The following is a 16,707-nucleotide window of genomic DNA, read 5'->3' as shown; positions in this document are numbered from 1 at the left end:
CCAGATTCATAGTGAAAGAGAAGAGTAACCGAGATGCTTGATGGGCTAGAAATTGATAAAGGACGGAGGTATTAGAAAGGCTGGCTGTACTTAGCCATTAAGCCACCAGGATGGCATCAGATGCTTCTAAGGATACTGAAGGAAGTAAGGGTGGAAATTGGGGAGGCATAATCTTCCAATCCTCCTAGGATACAAGGGTGGGCCAAAGGACTCGAATTGCAAATGTTACACCTTTGTTCAGAAAAGATGTCAGTGCCACGAACAGCAGCTCTCAGATGTCAGTGCCAGAAACAACAACTCACAGTGATACTTGGTAACCTCATGGGCAGAACTGCACCTTGGAGATTGGACTCCTTAGCCATCGACAAAGTTATGCCATTATGAAGACACCCACATGAAATGGACTTGTTTGCTGTGCATCCATCATCTGATGCCAGAACTGACTGTTCAAAAAATAAAAGAGCATATGGATAAGTCCAGCAACCACAAGCCAGTGAGTTTCACCTCAGTGGTGAGAAAGCTTTTAGAAACAATAATCTGGAACGAAATTAACAGTCAATTGAACAAATGTGGATAGCCAGCATGAATTTGTTCAAGACAAACCATATAAACTAACTTGGATTGAATTATTTTATGAGGTAGATGATAGTGATTTGATTGATGTGGAGTACATGGATTTCCAAAAGACTTTTGATAAAGTGCCACATGACTGACTTGTCAGCAAGAAAGTCCATGTAATAAAAGGAACAGTGGCAATATGAAGTTAGCAGAGTGACAGGAAACAATGTTGTGGTGAATGGTTATTTTTCAGACTGTAGAAAGGTATATGGTGGTATTAATGACCTAGGCTTAGGTATACAAGCACAATTTCAAAACTTGCAGATAATGCAAAACTTGCAAGTACTGTGAACTATGAGGAGGTTAGTGATAGACTTCAAGAGGACATAGGCTGGGGGAATCTCAGACACATGGCATTGAAATTTAGTGCAGAGAAGTGTGAAGATCTTGGGAGGGAGAACAAGGAAAGGCAATATAAAAGATACAATTCTAAAGGAGCAGAGGAACCTCGGGGTATATACCAAAAAATCATTGAATTAGCAGGGCAGTTTGAGAAAATGGTTAATAAGGCATTAGGGATCCTGGGCATTAAAAATAATGGCATAGAGTATAAAAGCAAGGAAGTTATAATGAACCTATATAAAACACTAGTTTGGCCTCAACTTGAAAATTGTGCCCAATTTTGGGCATCACACTTTAGGAAGGATGCTGAAGCATTCAAGTGGTGCAGAAAAGAATGGTTCCAAGGATGAAAGACTTGAGTTACAAAGAGGCATTGGAGAACCTAGGGTTTTTCTTAGAGGAGGAAAGGTTCAAAGGAGATTTGATAGAAATGCTCAAACTCATGAGGGGTCTAGAAAAAATAGACTTGGAGAAACTGTTCCCGTCAACAGAAGGGTTTAGAACTAGAGGACGTCAATTTAAGGTGAATGGCAAAAGAACCAATGGCAACATGAGGGGAAAACCTTTTTACACAATAAGTGGTTAGGATCTGGAATGCACTGCCTGAGAGTGTAGCAGAAGCAGATTCAATCATGGCTCTCAAAAGGGATTGGATAATTTTTGGATGTATCTTGAAAAGAAAAACATTTGAGAATAGCTGAGTTGCTTGTTGTAGTGAACCAATATGGCCACAAAGGGCTTAATGACCTCCTCCTGTACTGTACCTTTTCTGTAATTCTATTGCTGCTGCAGCTGAGATCCCCTAATCTAGGAAAGCTCAAATTAACCTTAGGAAATTCCTGGCTGCTTGACTTAATTCCATACCTCCGAAGTATATCTTTCTAGAATGTCACATGACAGCTAGGGAATGATTATACCATGAACTTGCATGGTTTCTTTTTCAAAGAAATGTTTATCCCAGTATTCTCTAAAATCTTTGGATGCAAAGCCTGCTGTCATGATTATTGCATCCAACAGTTTCTGCACCTAGTTTCTAAGATGCAACTTGATGAATTAGTAAATGCCATGGCAATTCTGGAAATCCCCCTCCAAGCCATTCACCATCCTGACTGGGAAATATATCGTCGCTGCTTCACTGTCACTGGGTCAAAATTCTGGAACTCCTTCCCTAACAGCAATGTGGGTCTAACTACACCACATGGAATGCAGCAGTGGAAGACAGCTCACCACCACCTTCTCAAGAGCAGTTAGGGATGGGCAATAAATGCTGGCCTAACCAGCGACTCCCACATCCCATGAATGAATAAAAATAAATAAACGAAGTACCATCCCTTTATGTACCATAAAGGAAATTGCCTAGTTTGCAGACCATAAATACATTGAATTACACTGAGTCCTCGTTTTTTTCGCTTTAACATCATGCATAAAAAAGGGACAGTGTAACATTCCGAAGTTCACTATAACATCATTCGTCTCAGATTTCCTGTTTTGTGGCCTGCACATCCCTTGTGCATACATGGCATTTTCTGACATTTGCCTCAGCACTGTTGGGGTCAATTCACCACCACTGGGGGACCTCTTTCTATGGTTCTGTTCCCTCCACTCCAGCCCGCGCCCCTGTCCTCAGACCTTAAGTCCCTCTTCCCCACCAGCCCCCGGCTGTCATTCCCACCTCTATTCTCACCTTTCAAAGTCCCCGGTGTCCATTGCCACCGCTTGTTCCTCTTGCTCCTGGCTCCCATTGCCGTTCTCAAGCGCTGATGCCCCGGGTCGCCTTCAGCTGCTCCCTGCACCGACCAACTTCTGCCACTAGAAGGAGCCCAGTCAATCCAAAACCAAGTGGCTGGTAAGTGTAATTTCTTTGTAACTTTAAATTCATTTTATTTTAAAGGGTATCTCATTTATGAATGTAGAATTCATTTAGAAATGTACAGTATTCCAATTTATGTTTTAATGTTTTTTTCTGATGAGTAAGGTCCTAAAGTACCTAACTGCAGTATTTAGAGATTTATTTCACAAGTTATTTCAGCTAGGAATAGACAGTACTGCATATTGTATGGTACAGTATTTAAATTTGTACATTAGGTTCTTTCAGACATTTGTCACCTGAAATAGCTAACTCTGGTTTTAAAATTGATTCCTATGGAAAACAATGATTCGCTTAAAGATCCTTTACTAAAAGTCAGGATTTTAAGGAGCGCAATGACAACTTTAAGCGACGACTTACTGTACTTGCATTTTAGGGCATGCAGTGAATGTTCACCAGATTGAGCCTTGGGATGAGGGAATTGTCCAATGAGGGTTGATTGCGTAGATTAGGCCAATACTCCCTCGAATTTAGAAAAATGAAAGGTAATCTCGTTGAAACAGAAAAAAACTTCTTAGGGACTTGACATGTTAGATGCTAGGAGGATGTTTCCTCTGGCTGAAAGTCTAGAACTAGAGGTCACAGTCTCAGAATAAGGGTATGAACATTTAAGACTGAGATGAGGAGAAGTTTCTTAACAGGTCATGAACCATCAGAATTTTCTACCCTTGAGGGTTGTGGATGCTCAATTGTTGAACATATTCATTTCAGAGATTGACAGATTTTTGGATCTGAAGGGAATCAAACTCTGGGGATAGTGGATGGTGTCGCTGACATAGAAGACCCATCATGCTCTTATTGAAGGATGGAGCTGGCTCAAAGGGTCGAATGGTCTACTTCTCCTCCTCTTTCTTATATTCTTATTATGGCAAGCAGAGTGCCTTCACATGCTCTACTTTCTTCTTAAAGGGAAAAAACAGCCCCCAACCAGAGACGGTGAACTGGCTACTGACTGAAGAACTTCCAATCTCTGGCCTCAAAGCAAGAGGAGGAATCCATGAAAATGTCGGGTAGGCATAACAGGGAAGCAGTGGGAGACGAAGTAGGATGGAGATACCAGCGAGAGGTCGGTCTACCTCGTATCATCTCTCTCCATTTGCTGCTGCTTATGTGCAATGTCGTATTGCATTGCCAGTGCTTAAGCTCACAAACTTGTTTTACAAATGTGTTTTCCATTGTGCAGCTCATTTACTCCTGCTGCCTCTCTTTTTGCGCACTCCTAGGCCTGCCATGATAATCAGCAACAGAAATCTGGTCCCTTTGTTTCAGCAACAACCATCTCCTGTTCGTGAACCTTACAGTGCATCCCTTCCTCGCAAACACCACCCAGATACACTATTTCCCTTGCCCCTCCCCCAGGAAGCTAATTAGTGAAAAAAAAGGTAAATACAGAGAATGAGTCCCCAGGAGGCACTCAGATGAGTAAGGTTGTAACAACAAGTGTATCAAGAAATGACTGCCCTCCACCACGGAACCGTAGAGCAGATATCTCTAGTATCTATCCAGCAGTTATAAGAAGCATGCTTGCAGAAAAATGAAACATGTCCAACCAGTGAAGACAATATCCCAGAATGTGTTGCAGATGGTGAATCATTTAAATTTGAATCCATTGCTTATCTGCAACTTGTTGATGAATGTGTACACAGTTATGCAATTAACTTGGACCACGTGGCAGCAACAGCATAGAAACCTCTCCAGCAAAGGATCTGTGGACATTTGTAGATTCTGGCAGTTTAGCTATGAGTACTTTCCTAGATTCCTTTAATGCTAGAATAGGGAGGACTACAGGGTTGATTTGATTGGTACTGTGCAATCTGATCACTTGTTGATCAGTGACCTAGTAGTTGTGCCCATATTTGTTGATGCTTATTTTCAGAACAGTGTCAGAAATATGCATCCCTCTGGCCCCTCAGGTGCCTGTACACATGAGAAAAAACAGCCCACATTCAGACTGGCCTTGTAACAGCACAAGGGATGCACCCTACTGTTGGAACTTCAGCTACTAGGCTCCTACTGGAATACACCAGCCAGACACCTCAGTACTTCCTGCCACTGAAGGAGCAACAAAGAAAGGGAGCTTGAGGTGAAAGGCCACATACTTGTTGGCACAAAGAAGAAACATAGTGTTTAAAAAAAATCAGAGTGCGGGAAGTTGATCTAACAACCAAATATGAAGCATTGATGGTTTAACACAAAAAGAGAATGCCTATGAGGAGTAGCAAAGGTTTTTCCAAATTATATTAATGAAGAAGTGCTACATGTCAACATTTGCATGCAACTATAATAACAGGACTGATTTTGCAGTTAGTATAAGGTCTTCCTGTAAATATTTATTTCTCAATCAAGACCGTAGCCAACTCTTGCTCTTCTTGGACTTTAACCAGCAGTTCTATACAGATGACAAACTTGTGCAACATACTTAAGTGAGCTTGGCTGGAGCACTCACCCACTGTATTCAGATATCTGAATGTGCTTCAGAATCATCTTGGTGTTCGCAATGATAATGCTAGTGACACCATGAGCTTCATTTGTATTTAGGTCCTTGGGTTCTGATTTGGCATCAGTTGCTATTGCAGGGTTCTTATTCACCCACAGCCATCTAAATACCTGACTGATCTGTTCTGGCAAGAGCACATAGGACAGCATAGTCACATCTGTGGTACTTGCATTAGGGAAAATGCAGTCACCCTGTAAAAATGTGCAAGGGTCCGTAGGATGGATGAGTTGGATTGTTCCTAATAACAAGACATCTGTTACCTGCTTCACAGTCAAGGCCTGATATTACAAATGTACTGATTCTGCCCAAAGGAAATTCGTGGTATAGACATTCAGTTGCACCTTGAATTTTACTGCTACTGTTGATGTGCTGAAGGCTTGGGCAAGCAGATCTGTTATTGTCTGACAAGGGAATTGCAGCCTTCTCAAATGTTGCTAAATTGTGAAACTTGTAGACTCGTGTGGGTGTCTGTGATTGAGTGCAAGATGCCACCTGCATTCTTCATAGAGTCATAGAAATTACTGTGCTAATCTTCATGTTCTTCTCCTAAGAGGCAAAGATCCCAAATCGAACACCATAGTCTCTAATGGTGAATTTATTAACAGATGTAGACCCAAGTGCAATGTTGAACATTGCTCAGTAAGGTTGAGGTGCAAAAGATTTAATTGTGCAACAATATCTTAACACTGAAAGTGTTTGGTGACTTTACCAGCATTTCCAAGTTTCTATCTATCTGCAACATCTTGATTTTTGAAATGGGCCTCTGCCGTTAGTGTATAAAGCCCTCAACAGTTTATCATTTCCTAATTTTTATCTAATTTTGGTGTTGCAAGTTGCCCACAATCCAGGTGGAAAATTGTTTTATCTGATTAGGAATTCGCACAGACCTTCCAACTACATTTTCCTTCATTCTCCTCCCCAAATTGCCACAAAATGGGCAGTAAACATGAGGAAACTTTAGGGCTAGATCTCCTCTATCTATATTCCTATAACAGTTTCTGTCTCTCATTCTTAATTATTTCTGTATTATGTATCCCTTTTTCACTATATGACTCATACTTCTGTTGCTTCCTCCATTTCTGTATGTGGTTTTTTTTCTCACTCTTTGCTTCCATCTATATGCTTTTGTCTATGTCTTCCAGTTCAAATGTCTCTCTCACTTCCTCGCTTTCTCTGATTATTTTTCCTTTCACCTTCGAAAGAGACCTAAAGTCAGCATCTTGCCCCTGACCCTCTGACAGCTGCAGAGATGCTCCCATGAGGTTCTAAAGTAGGGAGTGACGGTATCTATCTTGGGGCTCAAATTGAGAGGGAGCAGCAAGGCTTTATCTTTCCCTTTGTTTGGAATTGCTTCAATTTGTGCTAATGGAAAGGAAAACTGCCTCCGGCTGGAAAAGAGATCAGGTTTGCAGCTAGAAAAGTGTGAGGGATTGGGGCTAGGTTCTGCGAGTGTAAAGGCATGAAAAATGAGCCATGATTCATTTTATTCATGTAGGGCAGATAGTATGAAGCTCCCTGCTAACCATTCGATAATTAATAGGCACCTGCTATATGACTAAATTAGATTGCTAGACAAAAGTTTTCTTAAGATGGCAATTAAATGTTTTGTTTGCAAATAAAACCTTCTGTAACTGGTTACTGAATGAATGTATGAAATGTAAGCTGTACAATGTATTTCCTTGTTCTATTCCTATCCTGAGCAGGAACTATCGCAGAAAGCTAAAGCACATTTTAAATATGCTGCGGCCAACATGTATAAGGAATGTACTTGAAACTATATTCAAGGTAGCTACTTGATTTTTTACCAATTGTTCAAAAGAACATGTGACTTGCTGTTCTGAGTGAGATACCACATTAGATAATAGATTTGCTATCACTGGACTTTGTGGCAGTTTGGAGTTAATTTATATGTGGAGGTTGGATACGTAAGCAAGATGTTAAATTACCTGTTACAGGTATAATCTCAATCATTTCAAAGTAATTCAACTGCTACATTCACAGTCCTCTTGTATCCCGCCCTCATTTTTTTTTTCCCCACTGTGCATAGTTTGGAATTTGTGTTTTTTAAAGGTAATTTTAAAGTCAACCTCTTCTGCCTCCTTGAGTCAAGAATTGTATTATCAGAAGGATGCGCTTCATCATCCCAAACCCAGTTAAATACATAACCCAAATGGCTTTTAAATGCCACCAGATTTTTTTAAAAGGACTGTCATGTGTTTTTCTTTGGTGCCAAAGTATTTTTCTGAGGAAATCGAGCTATATTCAATCAGAAGAGGTTATTCTAACATGGTACATACCTATGTATGAAGAAGTATCCTTCGTTGCTAAAGCATTTATGGTGAAAGCAATGTAGTGTTAACTGCTAGAAGTTGATTGAAAGTGTCAGTTTCAGGGAAGTCTTTAAGTTACAACTAAAATTATTTTTCCCTGGTAGAATGACAGTGGAGTGGATCCTACTTCATCATGTGATATTCTTAAAATTGTGACATGCTGTAAAACATAATATTTGAAGGATTTACATCCTAATTCCACTGACCTCATTGGAAACCCATTTTATATTTTCCATCCTCCTATCAAAGATGGAGATTGTCCTGAAGCTAAATTAGTTTTATATGCGCTGCTGTTAACCTTTGCAAACAATAATAGGCTGCTGTTACCAGTCAAGAAGTATGGCCTCCAAAGTACTTGAAGGTGATTTGCAATGTGTGTGAAGAGGTATTTAAAGCTAAAGGCAGATTATTCACGACTAGCAATCGCTGTTTTCCGAATGAAGTTCTCCACAGTTATTATACTGCACACCTTTCAGAATCTTCTGGGACTGATAGCCTGTGTAACTTTAATTGAGTACAATACCTTCCGAAAGAGAAAAATCTGTAGAATGCCATCTTGAGTCATCAGAAAAGTCCAATGCAAGAATGTTCTCAAAACCACATCCACGTTGAGATGGTCCTTTTATTCTCGATGTCAGAAAAGCTTTATTTGAGGAATAAGGGCCAAAGTTCCTCTAGTGACACATCTTTAAATCTATTGTGTATTACTGTAATTTTATTTGCCAATGATAGCATTGTTGAGTACAGTTCAATTAAAAATATTTCACTGTAGAATGTCTGCAGGAAATAAAGGCAGAATGAATACAATCGAAGAGGGCAAAATAGAGCGCATACCTCTGCCATCTTGTGTAAACTCAGTGTTTTTACAATTACGCAGCTCTTCCTTGAGACTTTCCCCTGCCTGTCTGATGCTCTCTAACGATAAAGCTGAAAATGAAATTTTTTTTAAGCGCATCCATCTCGCTGAGGAAGGCTTCAGGCCAATTCACATCCAACAACCTGCTCTGAAAATTATGCTCACATTTTGATAGCTGTGACAAGTTCCACTACAGCAGCTGAGACAATCCACAATATTCTAAATTAAACAGCACATAACATTCCAGAAGAAAATGTCCATTTTCCCTTTCTCCCGATGTTAAAGGATCCTTTAAAAAAATTCCAGGATCCAGATCCTCATCTTTGCCAAAACTATTCAGTTCTTCCTTTGCCCATACCCTATCTGTGCACGACATTTAGTTGAAATCCATCATTTATTTATTTATGACAAATAAAACGGGTGAAAACATTATCTCCGCCCACTTTCAATGGCAGAAGTAATAACATAATTATGGCTGACTAATGTTCTTCAATTTATAACAGAATGATAATAGGTTTTATAAAGAGATGTTTTCCAAATTCATGTTAAAATGTATTTTTGGTTACTTTTTGTTATTTCTTGTAGATACAGGTATTAAGTTCTATTCTACTTTGCATATTATATCATCCTTTCATACAGCAATGTTAAAACATAAAGATGGTGTTATTTCTTCCATGACAGTTATGTTGTGCATTTACATCTTTATCTTTCAGGCAGAAAAGTTGAATTATAAAGATAAAAAGCTGAACATTGGTCCAGCCATAAGAAAACAACAAGTGGGGATTCCACGTACGTATATAATTTTCCCCATTGTTGGTGACTAAAACAGAAAAAAAAAATAGAATTTCATTGCTGGAGTCATGAAAATCTTTTTCCATCAACCTACCCCTAAAAAATGGGCACGACAGCAGGGAGGATCTACTTCTGAAGTTATGTTGGTTTTTCAGGCGGGTGGGAGTGGAAGATTTAGTACAGCTGTTGTTGTTTTAAGGAATAGTTTAGTCAGCTCTCTGTTTTAGTTGCAACCTCATGCAAAATGGAATTAGCAGTCTACTAATGAAATCTCACTGACAAAACCATGTGTTTGCTTGATATTTTTGGTTAGTTATTAATTAGACAAAAAACTTATTAAAAAATATTTTAAGAAAAAATAAATATGTTTTGCCCATTTCAATTTTGCTTTTCCTACCATATGTGTGTAGAGTTTTATATTTTGCATTCTTTATATCGCCCACTGCTATTCCCTTTGCTCTTGCACCAGGAAACCTTGAGTCATTTAATTTCTCCTGCCCTCCACCCTATCACAGGCTTTTCCTTTTGTTCTTTTGCTCACCCTCCTTTACTTGCTCAAAAACTATTGCATTTTTAACTTTTTCCAGTTCTGACGAAAGGTCATAGTGTTAACTGTTTCTTTCTGCACAAACATTGCCTGACTTACTGAGTATTTCCAGCATTTTCTGTTTTTGATTGGATACAGACCACCACCTCAACATAACCTTACCTCAGTGATACAAAGATTGGATTACCCTGATCATCCAAATGCCCTTGCCCCTTTCATTTTTCCCTTTTGTTGTGACCTCACATCCTTTTCCCCATCTCTTCCCATTCCCTTTCTACTCTTCTCACCTCCCCCTTCCACTAGTCTCTTGCTCCTCCTTTCCCCTTTACAATCTTCTTCACCTTCCTCCACTACACAGTTGTCCTTTAGTTTTACCCTCTCTCCTTTCTCCCTCTCTCATCTGACTTCTTGTCCCTTCAACTTTGGTTTAATTATCCCTCCATCCTCTAATTCTGCCAAACCTGACCATTGTCCTTGGTCTTAACTTCCTTCTGCTTTGCCACAGGAGATCAGCTAGTAAATAATGGACAGAAATTGCTGCAATGGCAGACTGACAACGAACAAAGTTAATTGGATTTTTATGCTCACTAGTAACATCACCCAGTTTTCACCACAAATTGCTGGATTGTTGATCTGAAAATATGCAGCAATGTCAAAGTCACAGCTGGGATCTTGTGTGTGGGCTAAGTGGCTTATCTCTTTGACCAATGAAAGAAGAGGATACCGAAAGAAATATGGCGAACAGTGGAAAAGGCAAAAGGGTGAATTTGAGTCAAATTAAATAGAGACAGAAAAAATAGGTAAAGAAATAGTGGATCAAGTGAAAGAGGAAAATATATGAAAAGAGAGAACTCCATATCATGTTAGGAGCATACATCACAACATTGACAAGGTCCTCTACAATATTAATTATGAGCTCTCAATGACTGCGGCTAATTCAGAATAACTTTGTACGGTTATTAGGTAAAGCAGAGTGCAACAAATAGTCTTAACAATTTTCCTGCAAGAGAATTGAAACTTATCGGGCATCTTTTTCACTTTGCAAATTCCAGGACTTCAATTAATGGCAAATGCTGTTAATGTATCATTATAATGACATGATCACCCAGCAATTTCTAGCCCAATATGTAAGCACAGAGAAGTAGTATCAGTGGAATAATGTGACATCATCTCAGACAAATAATGGGCAGAATAATTAAAGGACACAGTAACAAAATACCTGAGATTACCTAAGCAAGAGATATCAAGAAAATGGGAGAGGTGGAAAACATGGGGTTCCGTTATGAAACTGAAACAGCCTTGACATTGAAATAGAAAGTGCTGACAAAGCACAAATGGAACCTTGAGCCCTGGAAAAGCGAAGGATCGGATCACAAATCAGGAGTGTGATGGAATACCCTCCGTTTGCCTGGAGGAGTGCAGCTCCAGCAACACTCAAGAAGCTTGACACCATCCAGGACAAAGCAGCCCTTTTTTTTAATTCACTCAAGGTGTTATGAGCCCCCCACCGAAAAGATGAGATTCCCCAAAGTTGTTGATCCAGGAAAGACCCCTCAATTTGTCACTGTTTGGCTGGGACACCCCCAAAATTGTTATGCCCTGGATGAGGGATGAGCTAGCTCCCTATCTTTATTCAGTGACCACCCCCGCCCCCCGCCAGCCTTCTGTTGGTTGTGACAAGATTTAATCTAAAAAGGACCCTTTTTGTGGATACCTTTTTCCGAGACCCAGTTGTTCTGGTTTTGAAGGAGCCAATTAGATCAGACTTTTTTGAGTTAAAGGTAAGAGTTTAACTCTAAAGTTAGTAGTTTATTAACTACTAAAGGCAAGAAAGGATAAAATACATGTATATGCAGTCATTCAGGTTAAAAGCAAGAATTTATCTTGCAATAAGTGAATTATATATATGTATATCAAAAAAAGGTATACGAACAGCCCTTGACTTGTGGGGAGTTGGTGATTGCACATTGTAGCTGTTACGATTCGAGATTCCAGTAGAATTGACTCCTGTAGACAAATAGTTGGATTCAAGGTTTTAGTCGAGTTGGCTCTGACAGATGAATAGTCGGTTTCAGGGTTCCAGAAGAGTTGAATTTGGTAAAGAGAAAGATAGATCGGGGTACCTGCAAAATGGCGACTTACAGGGGTACTGTGTATGGCTGTTGCTTCTGAGTCAAACTTGCAGCACTCGTGCTCTCTTTCTCGCTCTCTCAGAACACCCACCAACAGACAGATACCGGGGCAGCTTTTCAGCTCACTTTTAACCCCTTCTTTGTATAATCCAAGTGGGAAACAAATTCACAAATCTGGACATTGCTTACAGGATTTCTTGATGAAGTGATACTCATCCCGCATTATGCCCCATTGTCTCTACTGGAGGGAGCAATTACTTTCTGGATGTCTTTAGAAGTACCTTGTCTGGCAGCAGGGTGGGGTTCCATTACCTCTTAGAGAGTCACCCTGCAGCATTCCAGCCAGTGGCTTGAGTGCATTTTTTAAAAAATTCAGGTATTATTTTTAAAGCCTAATATTTCCTGACGCAATTCGGTGTTTGTCCTTCATTATCATGACTAAGGGATCTGGGCTTTGCTGGCTTGGCCAGCGTTTATAGCCCATTCCTAATTGCCCTTGAGAAGATGGTGAGCTGCCTCCTTGAACCACTGCAACTTGCTGGATTGGCACCCTTTCCATAAACATTCACTCCCTCCACCGCTGACGAACAGTGATAGCAGTGTGTACCATCTGTAAGATACACTGCTGAAACTCACCAAGGCTCCTTAGGCAGCAACTTCCAAACCCACGACCACTACCATCCAGAAGGAGAAGGGCAACGGATATGTGGGAACACCACCACCTGGAAGTTCTCCTCTAAGCCACTCATCATCCTGACTTTTGAATATTCTGCCGAACATGTCGCCATTTCTTCACTGTCGCTGGGTCAAAATCCTGGAACTCCTTCCAAAAAGCACTGCGGGCGCACAGGGACTGCAGCGGTTCAAGAAGGTAGCTCACCACCACTTTCTCAAGGGCAATTAGGGATGGCCAATAAATGCTGGCCTAGCCAGCGGTGCCCACATCCCGTAAATGATTTTTTTTTTAAAAATAGGGAGATCTTCCATTCTAATGAGTTTTCATGTGAAGTATTGGGTTGAACTTTGCCTTGGAAATGAGCAAAGGAGCAATTTCTCACTACTGGCCGGAGTGCAGCCAAGCTGCCATCTTTCTGCATCTGGCCCAGCAGGTAGGTAATCAATTAAAGCAGTTAAAGTGCCAATCGAGGACACACTCTTCACATGCCGTCTGGATTTTGCTGATGGTGGACAGGCCTCCCCAATCTGACTCTGACTTGTAGGTAGAAGCCTGGCAGTGGCAAGACAGGTGGCCAGAGTGGCAGCATTCCAGCATGTTTCCACTGGTCTGCAAGAGCCACAGCCATGGAAGCAGGCCTTCCAATGGAGGGGTTCCCCTTCCACAGTGACTGCCTTGCAGCTATGTCCAGAGTTTACTTTGTTGATTGTTCAGTTCTTCAGAGGGTGCCTCTATGCTGAGGGCCTGCAACATTGAGAATCAATTAGGAGCCTACTTCCCAGAACTTCGCTGAGCTAGTCTCACTGCTAGTAAATGCAGGTTCCAGACTCCCATTTGGCCCTGAAGTCTGCAGGAAACTCCAGCAAATTGACTGGTCTTTCCACTGAAACTGATTAACCTCCTATGTGTTTTCACCTTTTCTGTGTTCTTGTTTCAGGTTTCCAGTATCTGCATTATTTTGCTTTTTACATTCTGCTGCTGTTTCTTTGGGCTCTTTCAGATGGAAATGTACTTGTTGCGATTGGTTTAATATCTCAGCAGCAAGATTTACATGACTGACATTCTCTGTACTATGATAGAAATGGTTTCCCTTGCAATTTTTCCTCCTACCAGTATAATATTGATGCCACTGCCACTCCAGCATGATGTATAGGATGCCTTTGAATAGTTAGAATAATTTTTCCTCAACTCCTTCAAATTTATCATTCAGAACTTAGTTGACTTGTGTATTTTAGAAACTTCAATTGAGTAGGTATTTATTTTTAACTTCTCTGCCTGCTAAATAGGAACAAGTTTAATGCCAGCAGCTGGGACAATGTATTTGACCACTTCAACTGGATATCCTTACACATACCACAATGGAGTGGCTTACTTCCATAGCCCAGAAATCACTTCTGTTCCACAACCTTGGCCTGTGAGTAAATATGTATTTGAATATTTTAGTCTTTGGCTAGTAATGAACTACAAGCCAAAACAAGTAATATCTAGTTTGACATGTACTCATTGAATTTTGAAATTGGGACTAGTTCAATCATCCAGTCATTCAGAACTCAGGATGGCATAAGGTTTATATTTCATGTAATCTAATTACACAAAACGTTGGGGAGGGATAGGAATGATTAGATGAAGGACTGAATTTCAGTGATTTTGTCTCTCCCTGATGGTGCTAATTGACAAAAGACCTCTTCATTGGCACTTGAAATGCACTTCTGCTTAAAATTAAGAGTTCAAAGGATTTGCTGTGCTGGATAGCACATGCGCCTGTTAACTATAAGGCCAGCTGCTGCTACCCTTCCAGTGTCAGCCAGACGAGCAGTGCTGGAATTTGTGCAGTACGTTTTGCTTCTGTAAATTGCATGTTAGTAAGTATTTCTCTCAACCAATAAACAAATGATATTGGTTGAGGAAATTTTGTGATGCATAAAAATAAAAAAGGGCAATGTACATCGAATGAATTTTGAGAAATTGTGTGTTTCCAGTAGATGGTTTTGCATCCTAGAAGGAAAATAGGAAGCATGTGATGTGTAATTTTGCAGGATGAATTAGAATTTTTCCCTAATAATTTGTGCCATACTATTTAATTAGTTGCATCATACTGGGGAATATTTGTTCAGCCTTCTTTTGTAATGAATACCTTACACAGAGTTGTTAAAAGGATGCAAAAGTAAAATGTTGGCTATAATAATTTTATATAACTATACTGCATAATTGTAGCTTTTGTCAATTGAATTATTAAATGATTGAGCCCTTCCAATGAATTTGATTTAAATTGTTGTTACAAGTAAACAGTTAACCAACTCTGAATTTTTCCACAGCTCCATAAAACAGTGGTATTATTGAAGCTTGTGTTGAACAAAAATTTCCCAATCACCTGTGGGATTGCCACACCGTCTGTAGATTTCAGGTGAAGCAGTGTTCAGAGATGGGAGATAATTGGCCTAGGGCATACAAGCATAATTTAGTTACCATTTTAAAATCATGCATACAGCACCCTTATTTTTATACTTTGTTATAGTTAATTAGGAAACCTATATCCGTTGATTCAAGTATAGAGATGTCTTTGCACTGGAGACTGAGAAGCTACAATTCAGCACTGGCAAAAGAATGTAATTGTAGTATAACATGTTTACATGGGACTTTCCTCTATAAATGTGAATATAGGAATTTATAGCAGATAAGATGACGACAGGAGTAAGATTTTTAATATACTGGGAATACTCATCTAAAAGTCAAATTTTCAAGACCAATATTTAGGCCAAAAATCATGGGGTCAACTTTTACACGGGTAATATTTTCGAGGAGTTCACAAACATGCTTGATTTGTACCCAAGTAAAATCCAAAAAAGACTATAATGAAGCATAGAGTAATTAAAAATGAACCATAATTATCAGTAAGTAATTAATCACAATACAGTGTCATTCTTAATCTGACCACTTTAATAATTAGAATAAATAAAACACAATATTTAAGCATATAAATATCTTAAGCATTTATTTACTGGGTACTAATTTTCATCGGTATTTATACATTTACAATGAAATGTAATCATTTACATCTCCAGGATTACGCTTTGGTACTGAACGTTTTGCGCTTTAATCCCTATAAAACTAGGGTCAACTTTTACATGAGGTATATGAAAAATTATAATTTTTAGGGCAAAAATCATGGCGCCGAATTTTACAAGATCAAATTTAACCTGAGTATATATGGTAGTAGCTGATCTTTCAGTGAATTGCACCTATTGAGTTGGAAAATATGAACATTCTCTTTTGCAGCTGTATTCATATTACTATTTCTATTTCTTTCTCTTTTGTTTCTGCCCTCCTATCTCTTTGTTTCTTTCTCTGTCCTCCTCTCCTGTTTGTTTCTTGGGGTCGATTTTCATGTGTACAGCAAATTCAACAGAGTCATTGATACATTTGCCCACATTCAATCGTGAGAAGTCTGAATAATTTTTATGGTCAGACTTCACTTGAATCTCATTGGCTCTTGTTGGTGTTGCTGATTGGTGAGCAGGAATTTCAAAGGGGTGCATATCTATTTAAGGCAAGCTTGCACCTCTTTAAAATAAGGTGTGTATCGTTTGGGGGAAAGCAATGTTGCTGTGCTTTTTGGAACATTCAGGGATACTTATCTCCTGTAAGGGTTACCTGATTCACTGATTTAGCAGAGCAGGTCTGGGTAGACCAATTGAGGGCCTAGAAACGAGTCATCTTCCTCACAAATGGCAGGAGGGTGTCTGTTCAAGTACTGTAGCATGAGGTAGCTGAGAGGCTCAGTGCTAGAAGTATTCATCTCCTGTACATGACCACTGCTGGAAGAAGTTGAATGCACTTAATCAGCCATCAGAATGTCACGCAGTCTCATTTTCTCAAGATGATGCTTTGCCACAGACTTGCTGCTGCCCCCAAAAGAGTCTCAAAAAAACATTTATATTGACTTAATAGGTCTTGGTTTGAATGTTGTAATATGGCTGCTGCCTATTTCCTGTTGGATAACTATGTATAAGCTTCTGGAAATGGCAAATTGCCAGTAACAAAGGAGCAGTA

At 39.7% G+C, this 16,707-nt stretch overlaps 1 protein-coding gene across 1 annotated transcript in view; it reads left to right on the top strand.

Moving 5' to 3' along the window:
• LOC121284701 (protein boule-like) overlaps nt 1–16,707 on the top strand; it is a 154,410-nt gene that overhangs the window by 41,302 nt on the left and 96,401 nt on the right. Inside the window, exons 5-6 of the mRNA XM_041200257.1 lie at nt 9,224–9,299; nt 13,944–14,071. Coding sequence (XP_041056191.1) covers nt 9,224–9,299; nt 13,944–14,071 — 204 coding nt within the window. The remainder of the gene's footprint in view (nt 1–9,223; nt 9,300–13,943; nt 14,072–16,707) is intronic.

This window comes from Carcharodon carcharias, chromosome 12, assembly GCF_017639515.1.
Source record: "Carcharodon carcharias isolate sCarCar2 chromosome 12, sCarCar2.pri, whole genome shotgun sequence".
NCBI lineage: Eukaryota > Metazoa > Chordata > Chondrichthyes > Lamniformes > Lamnidae > Carcharodon > Carcharodon carcharias.
The sequence above is the reverse complement of the archived record's forward strand: the minus strand, read 5'-3'. Positions and strand labels throughout refer to the sequence as shown.